This window comes from Scyliorhinus canicula, chromosome 4, assembly GCF_902713615.1.
Source record: "Scyliorhinus canicula chromosome 4, sScyCan1.1, whole genome shotgun sequence".
Taxonomy (NCBI): domain Eukaryota; kingdom Metazoa; phylum Chordata; class Chondrichthyes; order Carcharhiniformes; family Scyliorhinidae; genus Scyliorhinus; species Scyliorhinus canicula.
Genome location: NC_052149.1, coordinates 91,661,490 through 91,677,430, shown reverse-complemented (window position 1 = coordinate 91,677,430; position 15,941 = coordinate 91,661,490). Strand labels below are relative to the sequence as shown.

The 15,941-nt window shown below is 44.7% G+C and overlaps 1 protein-coding gene across 2 annotated transcripts in view; it reads left to right on the top strand.

Moving 5' to 3' along the window:
• Window positions 1-15,941, top strand: part of camsap2a (calmodulin regulated spectrin-associated protein family, member 2a) — a 233,623-nt gene that overhangs the window by 202,898 nt on the left and 14,784 nt on the right. For both annotated transcript variants that reach the window (XM_038794806.1, XM_038794807.1), the window contains 3 exons: window positions 921-1,003; window positions 5,356-5,428; window positions 6,236-8,390. In XM_038794806.1, the coding sequence (XP_038650734.1) occupies window positions 921-1,003; window positions 5,356-5,428; window positions 6,236-8,390 (2,311 nt within the window). The remainder of the gene's footprint in view (window positions 1-920; window positions 1,004-5,355; window positions 5,429-6,235; window positions 8,391-15,941) is intronic.

Genomic DNA, 15,941 nt, shown 5'->3' with positions numbered 1-15,941 from the left:
TGATCTTGGTTTCGGACAATGCTCGGCACAACATCGAGGGCCGAAGGGCCTCTTCTGTGCTGTACTGTTCTATGTTCACCACATACTCACAGAATCACAGCATTTACAGTGCAGAAGGAGGCCATTCAGCCCATCGAGTCGAAAGAGCACCCTACTTAAGACCACGCCTCCACCCTCTCCCTTTAACCCAGTAACCCACCTAACCTTTCTGGACTCTGTGGCCTGCGTTCCGTCAATTCCTTCGGGTATCCCCACGATCCACCGATTCTGTCTTCTGGAACAATTCTCCACATCCTCCACCTTCTTCCGCCACTTTGGCTCTCCGCCATGAGCACCATCTCTGCCTCCAACAAGGCCAACCAGTCCTCATGCTCTCCCACTGCCTCCTCCACCTTCTGGGGCGCCAGACCCTGTTCTTCCAGCCTCTGCCCACTCTCTCAATAGCCGTCCTAAGCAACTCCACCACCTTCGCCAGATCCTCTAAGGCCTCCTTCCTTTGCTGTTGGAACTTGGCGTTCAAAAAATCCACCAGTTGCTCTGTCGATCTCTGGGTGGGCAATGCCACCCCAGAACCCTCCACCATCTTTTCCTCTGACGCATCTCGAATAATCTCTCAGCCAGGCTGCTGCCTCTTAATCGTTAAACCCGGCTGATAAGCCATAAGATGGCCCCACCGACGGAGCACGACTATTTCTCAGTGCTCATGCACCTCACAGCAGTAACAACCCCTTAAATCGGGTGAAAAGGACCAAGCATTTCCACCTCGAGTGGGAGCCACCTAATGTGCAACCACTCACTCCATGGCCACCACCGGAAGTTTTAGATATGTGACTTAGTGTATTTATGAGTTTGCTACAATGAGTGAACTGGAATCATTTCTTCCATTGATACAATCCATTACATTTTTACTTTTATTTCAGCAAAGTCAGTCCAACATTTTCACCATCACAGCCACTTCTGCCCCTACGACATACTCAGCACCGCCCTCAATCATCTGATTCAGGTATGAAATAGATTACGTCTTTCTGTGTCATAAAGTTCGCACAGAGTTTGAATTTAATTTTTTTGTTGGCTTTCAAGTTCTTCGAACCATCTGAAACTGTTTACACAAAACCCCATGCCCTGCACTTCAAATGTAATGTGGTTGGGTCATTGAAATTAGAGAATGGGTTGATCAGAATAAAGTGTGCCTTTTAAGTAAAACAATTAGGATGCAAACCTCTCAGTAATCATGAGACGCATGGCTTTGAATTTTCCAGTGTCCTTCTATTTTGGTGAGGGAATAATGTCATACAAAAATACCTGAGGTTCAAGTGTTATTTTACTAAAGTCTAGAGATCAAGCTAGAGACCCGTTGGGAAATATTATGTCATTTTTCTGGTTATTCAGTATAAAATGCAAACGAAGTCCGAAACAAACAACTTCCAAAAAAACTAAAGCCACCTCCATTTCATCTGTAACATAGAGTGAGATTTTTGCACCTGTCTCTCTGTTATTAAAAGTTTTATTTTATAATGTGCATGTTATATGTGGGCTGTCCTTAATTTATTGATCATGTTTGAAACGTTGATACTGATCTTCAATAATTATCCCTCTGTAAATGATTGTCTCTGTCATTGGATAATCTTCCCACCAGTCAAGACTCCTTTTTCCATCTTTCTCCATGCTCTGCGACCAACCAACTTTATGCGTTACCAATTACATCAAATGCCAGTTGAGTTAATATAAGCAGTGATTTGTCAATTTTCTGACACTCCACTGCTGCCTTTACTACGACTCTTTTGGACTTTCCTCCTCCCAACTTATGTGTTTCAATACCTGCTACTTTATCATAGTTTTATTTATTTTCCTCCTGCAGGCCATGAGAAAGAAAAATGTTGACCAACTCCTCCCACTCTTCTTGTTGGCCTTCCAGCTCACCCAAATTTGCCCAATTGCACCTTTACTGCTTGTTTCCATGTTTTCATACCTACCTGTTTAATCATTGTAGAACTGAAAAAAATGTATAATTTTAATGGCCCACTTGTTGAGAAATAAATATTGTTGGCCCAAATCTCATTTACCCATTGAGATGGGGTTTTGTGTAACCAAATTAAGTATGCATTTCTAAATAACGTTGCAGGATACTCATAAATGAAATGGTTCCTAGAATATTAAATGAAGTTGCTCTCCCAACTACTGATTCCGGAGTAATCGATCATTGGTAATGAAAGGTGGCTCTTGTCTAAGAACTTTGACTACGACCTTTTAATCCCCACTTACGCCACCAGAAATATTCATAATCCCCCAGACTAACCCTCATTGACCACACTGCCAAACAGGATGGAAAAGAAACAGCCGCCCAGCCCAAAAACCAGTAAAAACAAGGGGAGGTAAACCTCAGCCTCGGAGTAGGGAACCACAGGTGGAGGCACGAACCGGTGAGGATCGACCCCGCAGATCTCCCAGTGCAGACCCAGGTGCTGATGGACAAATTCACGTATTTCATGACCTCCCAACTCCAGAGACATAGGGCAGAGATGAGAAATAACCTCCTGGCAGCCGTTGAGGCGGCAGTGGAAGCCGGGAAGGCCTTCATGAGAGCGGCAATGGACAACATGGAGCAAAGACTAGAGGCCCAGGAGACAATGTCAAGCGACATCAAAAAACCACCACGGACCAAGGGGACCAGATTGCGGCACTTGGGGTCGAGGCAGCGAGCCTGCTCAAGATCGAGAAGGGATTGAAGGATAAAGTCGAATGGCTGAAGGAGGGAACAGAGGGGAGAAACCCCACAAAATACGTCACAGTGATCCTCGGGAAGCTGGTCAGCGAGGAGGGCTTTGCCAAGCCCCCAGACATAGACTGCGCCCACAGATCGCTTCAGCAGAGGCCCAGGGCAGGGGAACCACCGCAGGCGATAATCGTGAGGCTGAACAGGTACCAGGACAAAGAGCGGATCCTCAAGTGGGCGAAGAGAGTGAGGATGCAGGTGGGAAATACATTGCATCGCCTGTACCAGGATATTAGTGCACACCTGGCCAAGTGCCGGGCAGAATTCAGTGGTGCCAAATCCACGCTGTACAAAGGTGGGGTGCAGTTTGGCATGCTCTACCCTGCCAAGCTATGGGTCACATACCAGGGTAAAGAACATCATTTTGACACCCTTTGACGGAGGAAGCATTTGTCCAGAAAAATGGGCAACCAACCATCGAGGGAAACGGCCAGAACACGGGCTGCAAAAATTCGAGAGAGGTAGGGGCAAACACATACAGAGACATGGAAAGAGTGGGGAAGAGGGGTGGGAGGAGAGGTAGACAGGGGTTAAATAGAGGAATCCGACTGATGGAGGAGCTGCTACACCAGCGAGCAGGCTTATGTATGGAAGTACAGCGACGGAGGAGGCCGTGTCACGCCTCCTGGGAGGGAGGGAGCGCCTGGCAGAGGGGAAGGTAAAGAAAGGGGTAAAGCTGGGGGGGAAACAGAGGGAGGGATGGTAGAGCGCTGGTTGCAGCATACAACACGTGGAGAAGGCAAAGATGAGGAAGTAGTCAGCAGCTATTTGAATGGCCTATGAGCAAAGGCAAGCCTGGATGAACATGGCCAGTCCCACAGGGTGAGTATGGTTGGCCCCAGGACAGGAACCGTGCCAGGCATGGCACGATAATTGGACACCTTTGCGGAGCTGATTGGGGGGGGGGGGGGGGGGTTGGGGGAGGAGAGAGAGAAGAGGTAGACCTGTTGAGGTTCAATCTCCTGAGAAAAAAATAATTCTCCTCCTTCTCCCACATGCACAAGGCCGACTCACTCATAGACTTTTTTGTGGTAGGGAAAAGTATGCTTCCAGGAGTAACAAAGGTGGAATACCCCTTGATTGTAATCTCCGACTATGCGCCACATTACATGGCCATGAGGTTGGAAAAGGGCTGGGCCCATGGCTGGACGCAGCTGTCCTCATCGATAAGGAATTCTGTTCAAAGATATCCCAAGCCATCGACGATTATGTAACCTGCAATCAGAACGGGAGATCAGGGAGGCACTGAAGGCGGTGATCAGGGGCAAAATCATAGCTTATTGGGCCCTTAGGGACAGGAAAGAAAGTACACCGAATCAGCAGCTGATCAACTCCATACTGGGGGTGGATCGGCGGTACTCGGCGGCAACTGTGGAACTGCTGGCGGAAAGAAAAATGCTGCAGTGGAATTTGATCTGCTGACCGTATGGGTTCCCAGTAGACTTTTACAGAAAATTTGCATCAACGCTGGCCCCGGACTGGGGGGAGATGTTCAACGACTCCGTCAAAGGGGGCCCTGCCGCCTATGCTGGCCCAAGCCTCGATCTTATTGATCCCCAAAAGGGACAAAGACCCAACAGATGCATGTCTCTCTTAAACACCGATGCAAAGGTCTTAGCAAATGCACTGCTAAGGCGTCTGGAGAGATGCCTGCGGGAAGGATACAGATGGTCAAAATGATGATGTTGCCTAGGTTCCTATTCATATTCAGGTCACTCCTGTGCGTGGTGGGGGGGGGGGGGGGGGGGGTTTGGAAAGAATCTCTAGGACTACACAAGGCCATCTTACAGCCAGATGACACGTGGCAGACCTGGCCCCAGCGAACCACCTATTATACCACAGGGCGGCAAGCGTGGAGAAGGTCAGGGGGTGGCTAAGGAAACCGCAGGCGGATGGAGGAGGCCACCGCACCGCTCCCAGCCCAAACACACAAGCCATATTTGGGATGTGGAGGGAGGACAAAGGGACACAGAGTAAAGGACATCTTTGTGGACGATAGACTTTGTCCCTGGGAACTCTCAGAGAGGCTCCAATTCCCGAAGTGGAACGAGCTCAGGTACCTGCAGCTACGCAACATTCTCTGCAGGGAGACAAAAACGGTCCCCCAGACACCCGGACACACATTTCTGGATACTATGGTAGGGCTGGACTGGTTAGGGGACGGCAAATGTGGCGACATCTACGGACACCTCATAGAAAAGGTCAGGATCCCACTGGATGAGACCAGACAGAAATGGGAGGAGGACTCTGGATTGAGGCATTGCACAGGGTCAACTCCACCTCCTCTTGCACTGGCCTAAGCCTGATGCAGATCACCTCACATAGATATGTAATAAGCAAAGACTAGCAATATCAATCAATTATTACACTCTACTGTGGATCACAATATGTCTGACAAAGAACTTGAGGTTCCCCTTGATTTAAAACATGCTGAATCTCTGATATTTCTGCACAATGGAGAAATGTACGATTTAGAATTGTTAGCTTGTAGAGAAATGGAAATTGTCTCATTTTTATTTAAATAAGAATTTTATCTCCCTCGTGTCCAAATCTCTCAGTTTAAAAAAACATTATTCTTTCAGGAATCATGCGTCGATCTACATCGATGTCTTATGTTGAGAGTTATGCAGGAACCTGGCCCGAAAAGAAACTGAGGTTGGCGATACCATTTTAAAAACTTCCCTGCTTCAATTAAATTCAAACTTGAGTGAAATTGGTCATTGGTTTTTAAATGTACTAGTAATGAATTTTAGTTTCTAATATAAATAAATCCTGCTATATATAAAACATTTACAAGATTCTATATTTAATATATTTTTGTTCTCTGATAAACTCATTATCCCATTTATAATGCTCTCGAGTTCCTTGCACACCCTATTGTTGTAGTATTATCTTTTGCCCATATATTGAAGTGGCAGGAATTCCTCATGTTCTACCAAGGTTAAACATGTGAGGAGGAAAGAAGAAACAGTAGAATAAGACAATTAATGCAATTAATTAATTAGATCTAATTAAAGGATACTGAGGTATTAATGTCCCTTTAGGATTTATGGAATTCTATATCTGAATGATATACTATATTTGTGCAACTCCTGCAGTTACTTTTTTTTTTAATTTTTTTTTTTTTTTTTATAAATTTAAATTACCCAATTATTTTTTCCAATTAAGGGGCAATTTAGCGTGGCCAATCCACCTACTCTGCACATTTTTGGGTTGTGGGGGCGAAACCCACGCAGACACGGGGAGAATGTGCAAACTCCACACGGACAGTGACCCAGAGCCGGGATCGAACCTGGGACCTCAGCGCCGTGAGGCGGTTGTGCTAACCACTAGGCCACCGTGCTGCCCTCAGTTACTTTTTAATCCATTTCTGCAGCCCAATTTTTTTCTGGGGAATTAGAGTTTTAATGTTGAGAAATTTTCAAATCTGTTGTTCCTACAGCTTTGTTTTTTTTTAAATAGAGCCTTTCCCCAAGCGGTGTCTTTCAATATTCCCTTTGATTCGGACAACAACATTGATACATCCACTGCAAATAACCGGACAATAATTAGATCAATTAGTAATGATAGTTTGATTTCAAACGTCAACAGTACTCCCAAACATTTAGCGAGAAATGAATCTTTTCAGCCAATAAATGGACAGAACAATGGAATAGAAGAAGAGATGCATTTGTCTAACCACAATTGTGAGAAGCCATCTAAAGATTCTATTGGGAGGCATAGTTTGCCAAATGATCCCATAAGAGGACAATCCATGCAAGGTACAGTATCAAATGGGCCAAAGGAAAATAGTTTGGATATCCCACCAAGTATTGAAGAAGCACTGCAGATAATTCATCATGTGGACAAACTCTACCCAGATCTTCAATCCGAGCAAGAAGCTGATGGTTTTTTCCTACATGTTAACAATACCAATGACATCCCTGTAAAACCCAAAATGAATCAAACCAGCAGCCTAGATTCCATTGCAGAGATTAAAGGTGCAATGAGTCCTTTGACTGATAATACTGAGGTAGACACAGGAATCCATGTGCCGTCTGAAGATATTCAAGAAACAATAGATGAAGACTTTTCCTTAAGAGATTACACTGTTAGTATGGATTCTGATATGGAAGATAATTCCAAACCTCAAGACTCTGATCCAAGAAGTGATGATCATAATGATATGTTAATTCCAAGTTCAAACTCATTGACTGCTGTACTGCAAGCTGGAAATAGCATCTCTCCATGTTCTGCGATTAAAATGACTAGTTTTGCTGAACAAAAAATCAGGAAGCAGAATATCACAGATGCCAGGTTAAGCAGCAGTAGTTCCCAAAAGACTACCCCAGAGAGTTCAGAGCTTAACACTCCCGGTGTGGTGTCTGGTGGTCAGTTCCCAGAACTGAGTCCACACAGACAGATGAGAGATCCTGCTCAGCTGTTGGCATCTGAAGTGATTCAGCTTAAAATGAAACTGGAAGAAAAGCGTCGTGCCATCGAAGCTCAGAAAAAGAAAGTTGAAGCTGCATTTACAAGGCAAAGACAAAAAATGAGCAGGACGGCATTTTTGAATGTTGTGAAAAAGAAGGGTGATGGAATTTCCCCATTAAACGAGGAACCCAGTGGTGACCATCGGGACAGATTGTCACGTGAGAGGAAATTGTTACAAAAAGACAGTATTGAGGAAAAAGATGACTTAACACCTGAGGCAGTTGGAATGAATGGTAACTCAGCAGGCAGTGGTAAAGGGGGCCCTCAATTCCCTGCAACTCAATCAGAAAAACAAGTTGCCTGGAATTTAAGTAACACCACCGAAGAGGCTTTAGGGGATGTTGATGTCGTAGAGTACAACCGGTTAATTGAGAAAATGAATACAGCTTTGCATGCGCTGCAACAGGAGATGCAACGTTTGGCAAACCAGCAGGAATTAATAATGCAAATGAGAGAGCAACAACAAGCATGGGTAATTTCTCCTCCTCAGTCTTCACCGCAAAAGCAAGTCCGAGAACTTCGATCATCTTCAAGATCAACCGGGTCATTATCCCCATCCCTATCTTCTTCTGGAGAATCACCTCGTTCTACCCAACGATCTCCTCAGACTTTCCAGAGACGGTCCTCATACTCTCATGTTAAAAACTCAAAATCAAGGCCGAATGAATTGAAGATAACGCCATTAAATCGTGTCCTCACTGCCCCACGTTCTGTCGATAGTCTTCCTCATCTTAGAAAGTTCTCTCCCAGCCAATCCCAGACCAGATCATTCATTTTTCTTGAAGGTGACACACTTGATCATTCTTCAAAAGACAGGGGCATGAAATTAGCTAATGAGGAAACAGAGCCCCCGAAAGAGGAAAATGAACTGGCAAATGAAAAGTCCTTGCAAACGGAGAAGGAGGATCAAGAACAGCCTGTAAAACCTGCGGGTTTACCCACAGAAAAATATGTGGCTCCTATGGACAGTCCTGTTAAAAGAAAGCATCCTGTTGATCTGAGCATGAAGGCAAGCTTGATTGAGGTTTCCCTTTCGGATCTCAAGCTTTCAGAGGAGGAAGTGGAAATAGAAGAGGGAAATGATGGTGACGCTGAAAGGGAAAATTTTGAAGAACAAAAATTGTGTTGTGGATTTTTCTTTAAAGTAAGTGGCAAATCTTTGCTTTCTTGAATTATAATATAAGGATTAATTAATAGTAATTGTGACATCATATATTAAAACTGGCACAGATGCAAGAACAGTCGACTGTGTGTTTTTAATTTTCTTCAAACAATACTATAAAATTGTAAGAAGTAATGTTTCTTGCAGTATTTCTGTCAATGAACTGTCCATGCTAATGTGGATGATAGCCATAGATCAGAGATTGAGTCTGGGATGCAAAGGAGCCCTTAAGCAGTCATTAATTGGCCACTTAAGGACCTCAATTAGGGTGAGGATAGGCAGGCTGCCTTAGGCCTTGCCCACACCCAATAAAATTGCAGACAGGTCAAGGGCGGATGCGAAGGCCACCGGGCAAATTTTATGGGATCCCGCTTGCAAATCTATTGGTGGGAGCTGGAAACATTCTGTCCTTGAACACCTAATCCAGACTGACATGCATTGCACTACTGAAAGAATGCATTGGGAAGCGCTCTCTTTTGGATGTGCTATTAAACCAAATCTCTGGTGATATGAAAAGTTCTGTAGCATCATTCGACCAGCAGTGTAATTCTACTGGTATCTCAGTAATTCATCCCTTAACCAACAACTAAAGTATTGTTGTTTCTAGAATCTGATTGTTTTCAAATCAGCTGCCACATTTGCTGCTGTGTAACAGTGACTGCATTTTAAAAGTATGTCATTAGCTTTATAATGTCTGAGGTCATAGTAGACTGCTGGAAATCAAAAGCTCAGTTGCGTAAAAGGCATTGTGTTAAAAAAGAAACATCTACTTTTAATTTTAGAATTCCCTGATAACGTCAGGGGAAGAGCCTATTGGTGCATTGATTCTTAAACTGTTGCACTTTTCTTTCCCCAAAAAGTGACCAAGGGGAAGCACATCGATTTAACACACCGATTAAAAGTTCACAGTGGCAATCAGGCATGTTAAGTATTTTTGCAAGGAACCCGGAGGAAGAGAGAGAGAGATCTCTTTGTTTTTCCATGGCATTGCACACCTCTTTTATTTCTAACCTATCTTTCTTTATCTTTATGTACATGATTTGACATTGTACTAACTATTCTAATTTAACTCTATGAGGTTCAGTAAGGATTCTATTTAGTTAAGGAGATATGCCGTTGCTTTCCGTGTTCATGCAGGTTTCCAGACCCCGTGTAGATGCCATGCTGTTTTGGATTTCTAACCTCTGCAAGTCCCAGTGCAAAAACCTCTCCCAAGTCCTTGCACATGTTTAAGTATAATGAATGGCTAATGTCATTCATTTGCTGCTCAGAGCAAATCCTGAGCCAATGTGTGTCGCACAAATGCCATGATTTTCCAGACACCCATGGCAGGCTTTCCCGCAACAGATGCACCAAGCCATTGGCTGCTGGTGGGTCTTCGAATCTTGCCAAAGACTACAAGGTTCTGTATGGCTTACCTGCCCTCCCACTGGGGAACCCGTCATGGGGGGTCGACTTTGGTGGGACTGGAAGATCCCTCTGGCAGGAAGGGACAGAAAGTCCTGCTCAAGGTATGACTCTTTTAACATTGAACATATCTATAACATGACAGGAATGATTTGTAACTGGAATGAGTTTTCATTGAAATGTGCAGCCCACAATGCGAACTTGATATACGTATTTGCCATGCTGACAGATGAAGTATTTGTGCTGCATCCTACCATTTTATTTTAAGGCACCTATTCTTTGGTCCCTGCCAAGCTCACTTTGACGAGGCCATAAGGGTGGGTGGCTGGCATACCCACTTTAACCATTAGTTAGAAGGGGGTTGGCACTCAATGTCGTGGCCAAGACTCGCTACCTAGGAAACAGTAAAAATTTCTTCAACATACTTTCTTAAAATTAAATGTTTAATTTTGTAATTAATATTTAAATGTCAAATAACAGAATAGAATTTACAGCACATTTCTGCAAATCTGGTAATCAAATAAATACAAAAGTATTTTGCATGTGTTTGATTAGCATTTATTCCATTTGATGTCAAGCTTGTGTAATAGTGTAAAGGTATTTATTTTTACTTAATATAAATAAATCTGGTCATTAATAATGTAAAGCTTAACCTGAACTAATAGTTGAAGTTCTCACATTTTACATTGTCCAGTCAGACTTTTCCATTAATCTTCATGGTATTTGAGCTGCAAATGTAAGAAGGAATTGGCACAGCATCTTCTGCAGGACACTTGGGATCAAATAATAATAATAATCTTTATTGTCACAAGTCGGCTTACGTCAACACTACAATGAAGTTACTGCGAAAAGCCCCTAGTCACCACATTCTGGCGCCTGTTCGGGTACACAGAAGGAGAAGTCAGAATGTCCAATTCACCTAATAGCACGTCTTTCGTAACTTGTGGGAGGAAACCGGAGCACCTGGAGGAAACCCACGCAGACATTGGGAGAACGTGCAGACACCGCACAGACAGGACAGCGGGAATCGAACCTGGGACCCTGGCGCTGTGAAGCCATCTTCTGTGAAGCCAGAATATTAAGTGCTAACCACTGTGCTGCCCAATGCCCGTGCTGGCAAATCTGAATCAACAGGAAGAGTAAATTTGTATCTCCTTAACCAGACTGAGGGATTGTGAAACTAATAGCACTAGGAATGAGAAAAATATACAAATAAGAGTGGGTAAATTCATTGTTAATTTTGCTGTACAATGAGGAAGAGGGGGAAAGAAAGATTGGAATTGGAAAGGGACAGAAACAGAAAGGAAGCTTTTTTAAAAACATTCTACTTTTTGATGAGACCATCAATTCATGCGACACGTGGTTAGAAGAGAACAGTGGTTTTAATCGTCTTACAACAGAGCCTGCCTGTGACGAGATGAACTCTAGATGAACTGGAAGGAGGCTCACAACAGCAACCTTTATGCTTCCAGTTAGGGGAGGAGCCATGGGCGGAGCGAAGAGCGGAGCCAAGGGTGGAGCCCAGTACAAGCTCCTCATCTCACCCTATGGGTAGAGCCGCGCAACTACACATGATCTAGTACAAGGTACAGGCTCAACACATATTGTACAATACAGTGTGGATTATTAGTGTTTATAATTAACCACATTCACCCCCTGTGAAAAAATCAAGTCCAGCGGGGGTGATGGCTTACAAATGGAGTCTGTCCGGTGGTCAAGTTGTCCGTTGTGATCGGTGGAGCACCGGGGTTGCAGCCTCTTCTGGTGGCTGGACGATCACTGTCGGTTGGGGTACGATGGCGGATTCCGGGGGTGATTCTGTCCGAGCTTCGTACCCGTCTGGTTCGAATGGGGACTGGGGGGCGCTGGAAGCTTGTGGGAGCGGGTGCGCAGAACATGTGTAGCGACCCGGTAGGTGTGGGGGCGTGGGGCGCGACGAGTTGGGTGGGGTGTAGTGTGAGGGGTACCTCGGCGGTGGTAGTGGTGGGGTTCGATGCTGCCGGCTCTAGGTCCCGGAGGGATACAGTGTCCTGACGGCCGTCAGGGTACTCTATGAAGGCGTATTGGGGGTTTGAGTGTAGTAGAAGCACTTTCTCTACGAGTGGGTCAGTTTTGTGTGCCCTGACGTGCTTCCGGAGGAGTACCGGGCCCAGTGTCTTCAACCATGCTGGGAGCGAAACCCCCGTGGTAGTGCCCATGGGAAAAACAAAGAGCCGCTCGTGAGGGGTCTGGTTGGTGGCGGTACATAGGAGGGACCTAATAGCGTGGAGCGCGTCGGGGAGGACTTCCTGCCAATGGGAAACCGGGAGATTCCTGGACCAGAGGGTCAGTAGGACGGTCTTCCAGACAGTCGCATTCTCCCTCTCCACCTGCCCGTTCCCCCTGGTTATAGCTGGTAGTCCTGCTCGAGGCGATGCGCTTGTCGAGCAGGTACTGACGCAGCTCGTCACTCATGAAGGACGAACCCCGGTCGCTGTGTACGTAGCTGGGGAGACCAAACAGGGTGAAGATACTATTCAGAGCCCTAATGACTGTGGGAGATCATATCGGGGCACGGGATAGCAAAAGGGAAGCGGGTGCTCTGGGCTGCGGGAGTGTTTGTGGCTGGAGCTTTCTTCGCCAGACATACTCTGGCATAGTGTCCTTTGCGACCGCAGCTGCTGCAGGTCGCGTTGCGGGCCGGGCAGTGCTGCCGCGGGTGCTGGGGCTGGCTACAAAAGTGGCAGCCTGTAGTAGCATAGTGGCTGGGTGGCCGCGTGACGCAGGCCTGGGGTAGTCGCTGATCGGGGGCCCATGACGGGGTCGCGGAGTCCGCAGGGAAAGAGGTGAGGCTGCGGAACGAGACCTCCATAGTAGTGGCGAGTTCTACAGTGTCTTCTAAGTTTTGGGTCCCTTCTCAAGCAACCGCTGCCGCACGTAATTGGATCTGAGGCCTGCAATACATATATCGCGGACAGCGAGTTCCCTATGTTCTGCAGCATTTACAGCTTGGTAATTACAGTCCCGGGATAAGATTTTTAATTCTCTTAGGAATTCTTCTAGCGATTCTGTGGGGCACTGGCGGCGAGTAGTAAAAATGTAGCGCGCGTAGACCTCATTGACGGGCCTCACGTACATTCTGTCGAGTAGGGCCAGGGCCTCTGTATATGAGCCGGTACAATTAAGTTGAGTAGATATACAATGGCTCACCCTTGCGTGCAGTAGGCTGAGTTTCTGCTCCTCCGTAGTTTCTGTAGTGCTTGCTTCCGCCAGGTAGGCCTTAAAACATCGGAGCCAGTGTGAAAAGATTTCTTTCGCCTCTGCATCCTGTGGGTCGAGTGCCAGTGGATCAGGTTTGAGGGCTGATTCCATGGTCATTCCTTACTGTTTCTTAAGACGATTAAATTGATGAGACCATCAATTCACGCGACACGTGGTTAGAAGCGAACAGTGGTTTTAATCGTCTTACTACAGAGCCTGCCTGTGACGATATGAACTCTAGATGAACTGGCAGGCAGGCTCACAACAGCAACCTTTATACTTCTGGTTAGGGGGAGGAGCCATGGGCGGAGCCAAGGGTGGAGCCCAGAACAAGCTCCTCATCTCCCCCTATGGGTAGAGCCGCGCAACTACACACGATCTAGTACAAGGTAAAGGCTCAACACATATTGTACAATACAGTGTGGATTATTAGTGTTTATAATTCAGCACACTTTTGAAATACATTCAATTAAAACCTGAAGGAGTGAGACTTCACACTTGAAATTGTTGATTTTCAGTGCCACAAAGGTTTACTGTCAATAATTAACATCCATCATTTCATTTAAATGTTACCTGAGCTTAAAATGATTTGACTTAATATTCTGCATGAGTTTACTTTGCACCTTCCATGCAAATACAGCAACTTCGCACCATTTAATGTATTTCAATGGTGAGGCAGATAGCAATGTGATCCTGTATTTCTGAAGCTGATTGAGAGTTGCATTTCTGACAGCAGGTTTTCGAACAAACCACATATCTGTCCCCACCTGAGGTTGCTGTGGCATTTGTGCATAGATTACAGCGAGCGCTATTAGCCTTGTTATTTTCTTAGTAGATTTTGTGGCCCAAAGCAACAATTGGTAAGGAAATGCTTAATTTGTTTTGCGCCTATACAACTAATAATGGTATTTTTTCAAGAAACACAGTCACAGCCGACAAGTAGAATTGCAGTATTACTTTTAAAAGATTGTATATAAATAAAATAATCCAAGTTAAAACATGCGATAATCATGCAGCGACAAAAATAGGCAAACACATTCTGCAGATAACAGGCAAATGGTATATGGGATATTAAAAGAAAAAATATTGAATTGAATTAAATTACCTTAAAATTACAACCCAATATACCATTCATGGAGGACACAAACCATGTGAGGAATAGAGTTCCTTTGGTACTTTTTGATCCTAAATCTGCTGGGGATCTTGATTGGGCATGGTGGTGGTATCCAATTCTGAAATTGGGTAGATTGCATAATGAATTTTCTGAACTTAATGCAAATGTTAACTCTTGTCTTTTGTATTATTTCAAACTTTGTGGCATGAAGTTGTACTGAGAGCCTAAGATCATTTTGAGTGCCAACTACTATATTTTTAAAATCTAGGCCAGGTTGACACGTCAACACAGCATATTCGACCAAGAAACAGATGTAGACAGTATAGGTGAACAGTATCTTGCTGATGGAATCTGAAAGGGATGAGGGATCTGAGAACGAACATCCATTTATTTTGTCTTTGAAACATATTGTCCACTTGATTTGAATTTGGCTATTCAAATTTTCAAGACTTTCACTTCTGCCAAGGTGTCGTTGCTTAACTTTATGTCAGGGTGCATGAGCTCAGGTCTACCAAAGTCTACTCGCATGGCATTACATTTAGTAGCATTTGCCTGCATATTGTTTTCTCATACCATTAATTGAGTGTGTTGAGAGTTTCCTGACGCTTGCTGACCACACCCAGCGGCTTGGACTCTGCAACTGTCATATAATCCATGTGTCACTAGTTTTTAAGGGCAGAAGAAGAAAGGGCTTTAGTAATAAGGATTAGGATCAAGAGGTTTGTCCTCAAATTCGCCATGCTGAGTCTTTAAATGCCTTTGAAGATTTGAGGGTTTTAAACTTCATTTGTCAGTACTACCCTGCATATAACACACATGGGCTTTGCATCCTGATTCGCATTAGCGCCATACCTCAAGAAATCATCTTTATACTGCTTTGATCCCGATTTCAGTTTCTTCTTAATTGTTTGTTCACCAGAGGCCCTGGAGCTCGGGATACAGCTCACACCAGCACTGCCTTGTCCTGCCATGGACTCTCCTGAGAAGCTCCCTCCAGCAGATTTAGTTGTGAGATCCTGTTCTGTTTGTACCTCTGGCCCTCTCTACCTTATTACAAAATTACCCATATTCAGTTCTTCACACAGTCCTGTTGTTTGCTTCCTGGCAGTTACAAAACGGAGGAACCTCACTTCTATGATTTTGCACCCAAAGCATTGACGTGCCGGGCGCATGACCTTCTCTGTGCTGCTGCCTCTGGTGGAAAGACTCATTGTTCATATTTAAAGGCCGGTCGCGGATGGCATTCGTTTCTTTATTTTCAAATTTTATTTCCAATACCTAATTTTTCCAAATTTATGACTTTTTACTGCTAAAAATTGAGACAACATTAGTTGAACATGTGCATCCTTACATTTACACACAAACTTTGTTTTAAATGTTTTCCCATTTCTTTAGAAATGTAACCAGTTATAGAAAAAAGTACAATCTTGTTTTTACTTTACAAACTACGACTTCAGAGGAGATGAAGTAACTTGTCAAACACGCACAGTGTTACACTATATCTTACTGGTTCCACTGCATTGCACTATCCAAACGTCCAAATCCCCTCCTGCTCCATTCTAACCAAAAGCATTTACTTCCTGGTTTCCAGAGAGTGTCGACACAAAGTGATGACTGTAGGTTTCTTCCAGTGTTCACATATGTCAGACCTATTGACTGGCCTCGGTTAATCAATATTCTGATAAACCTGGCCTCTCACTTCACCCACCCCAGTCACAGATCACTTCCCGACCAGTACTTACCGTCGTGGGAGTGCAAACGGATGTTGTGCT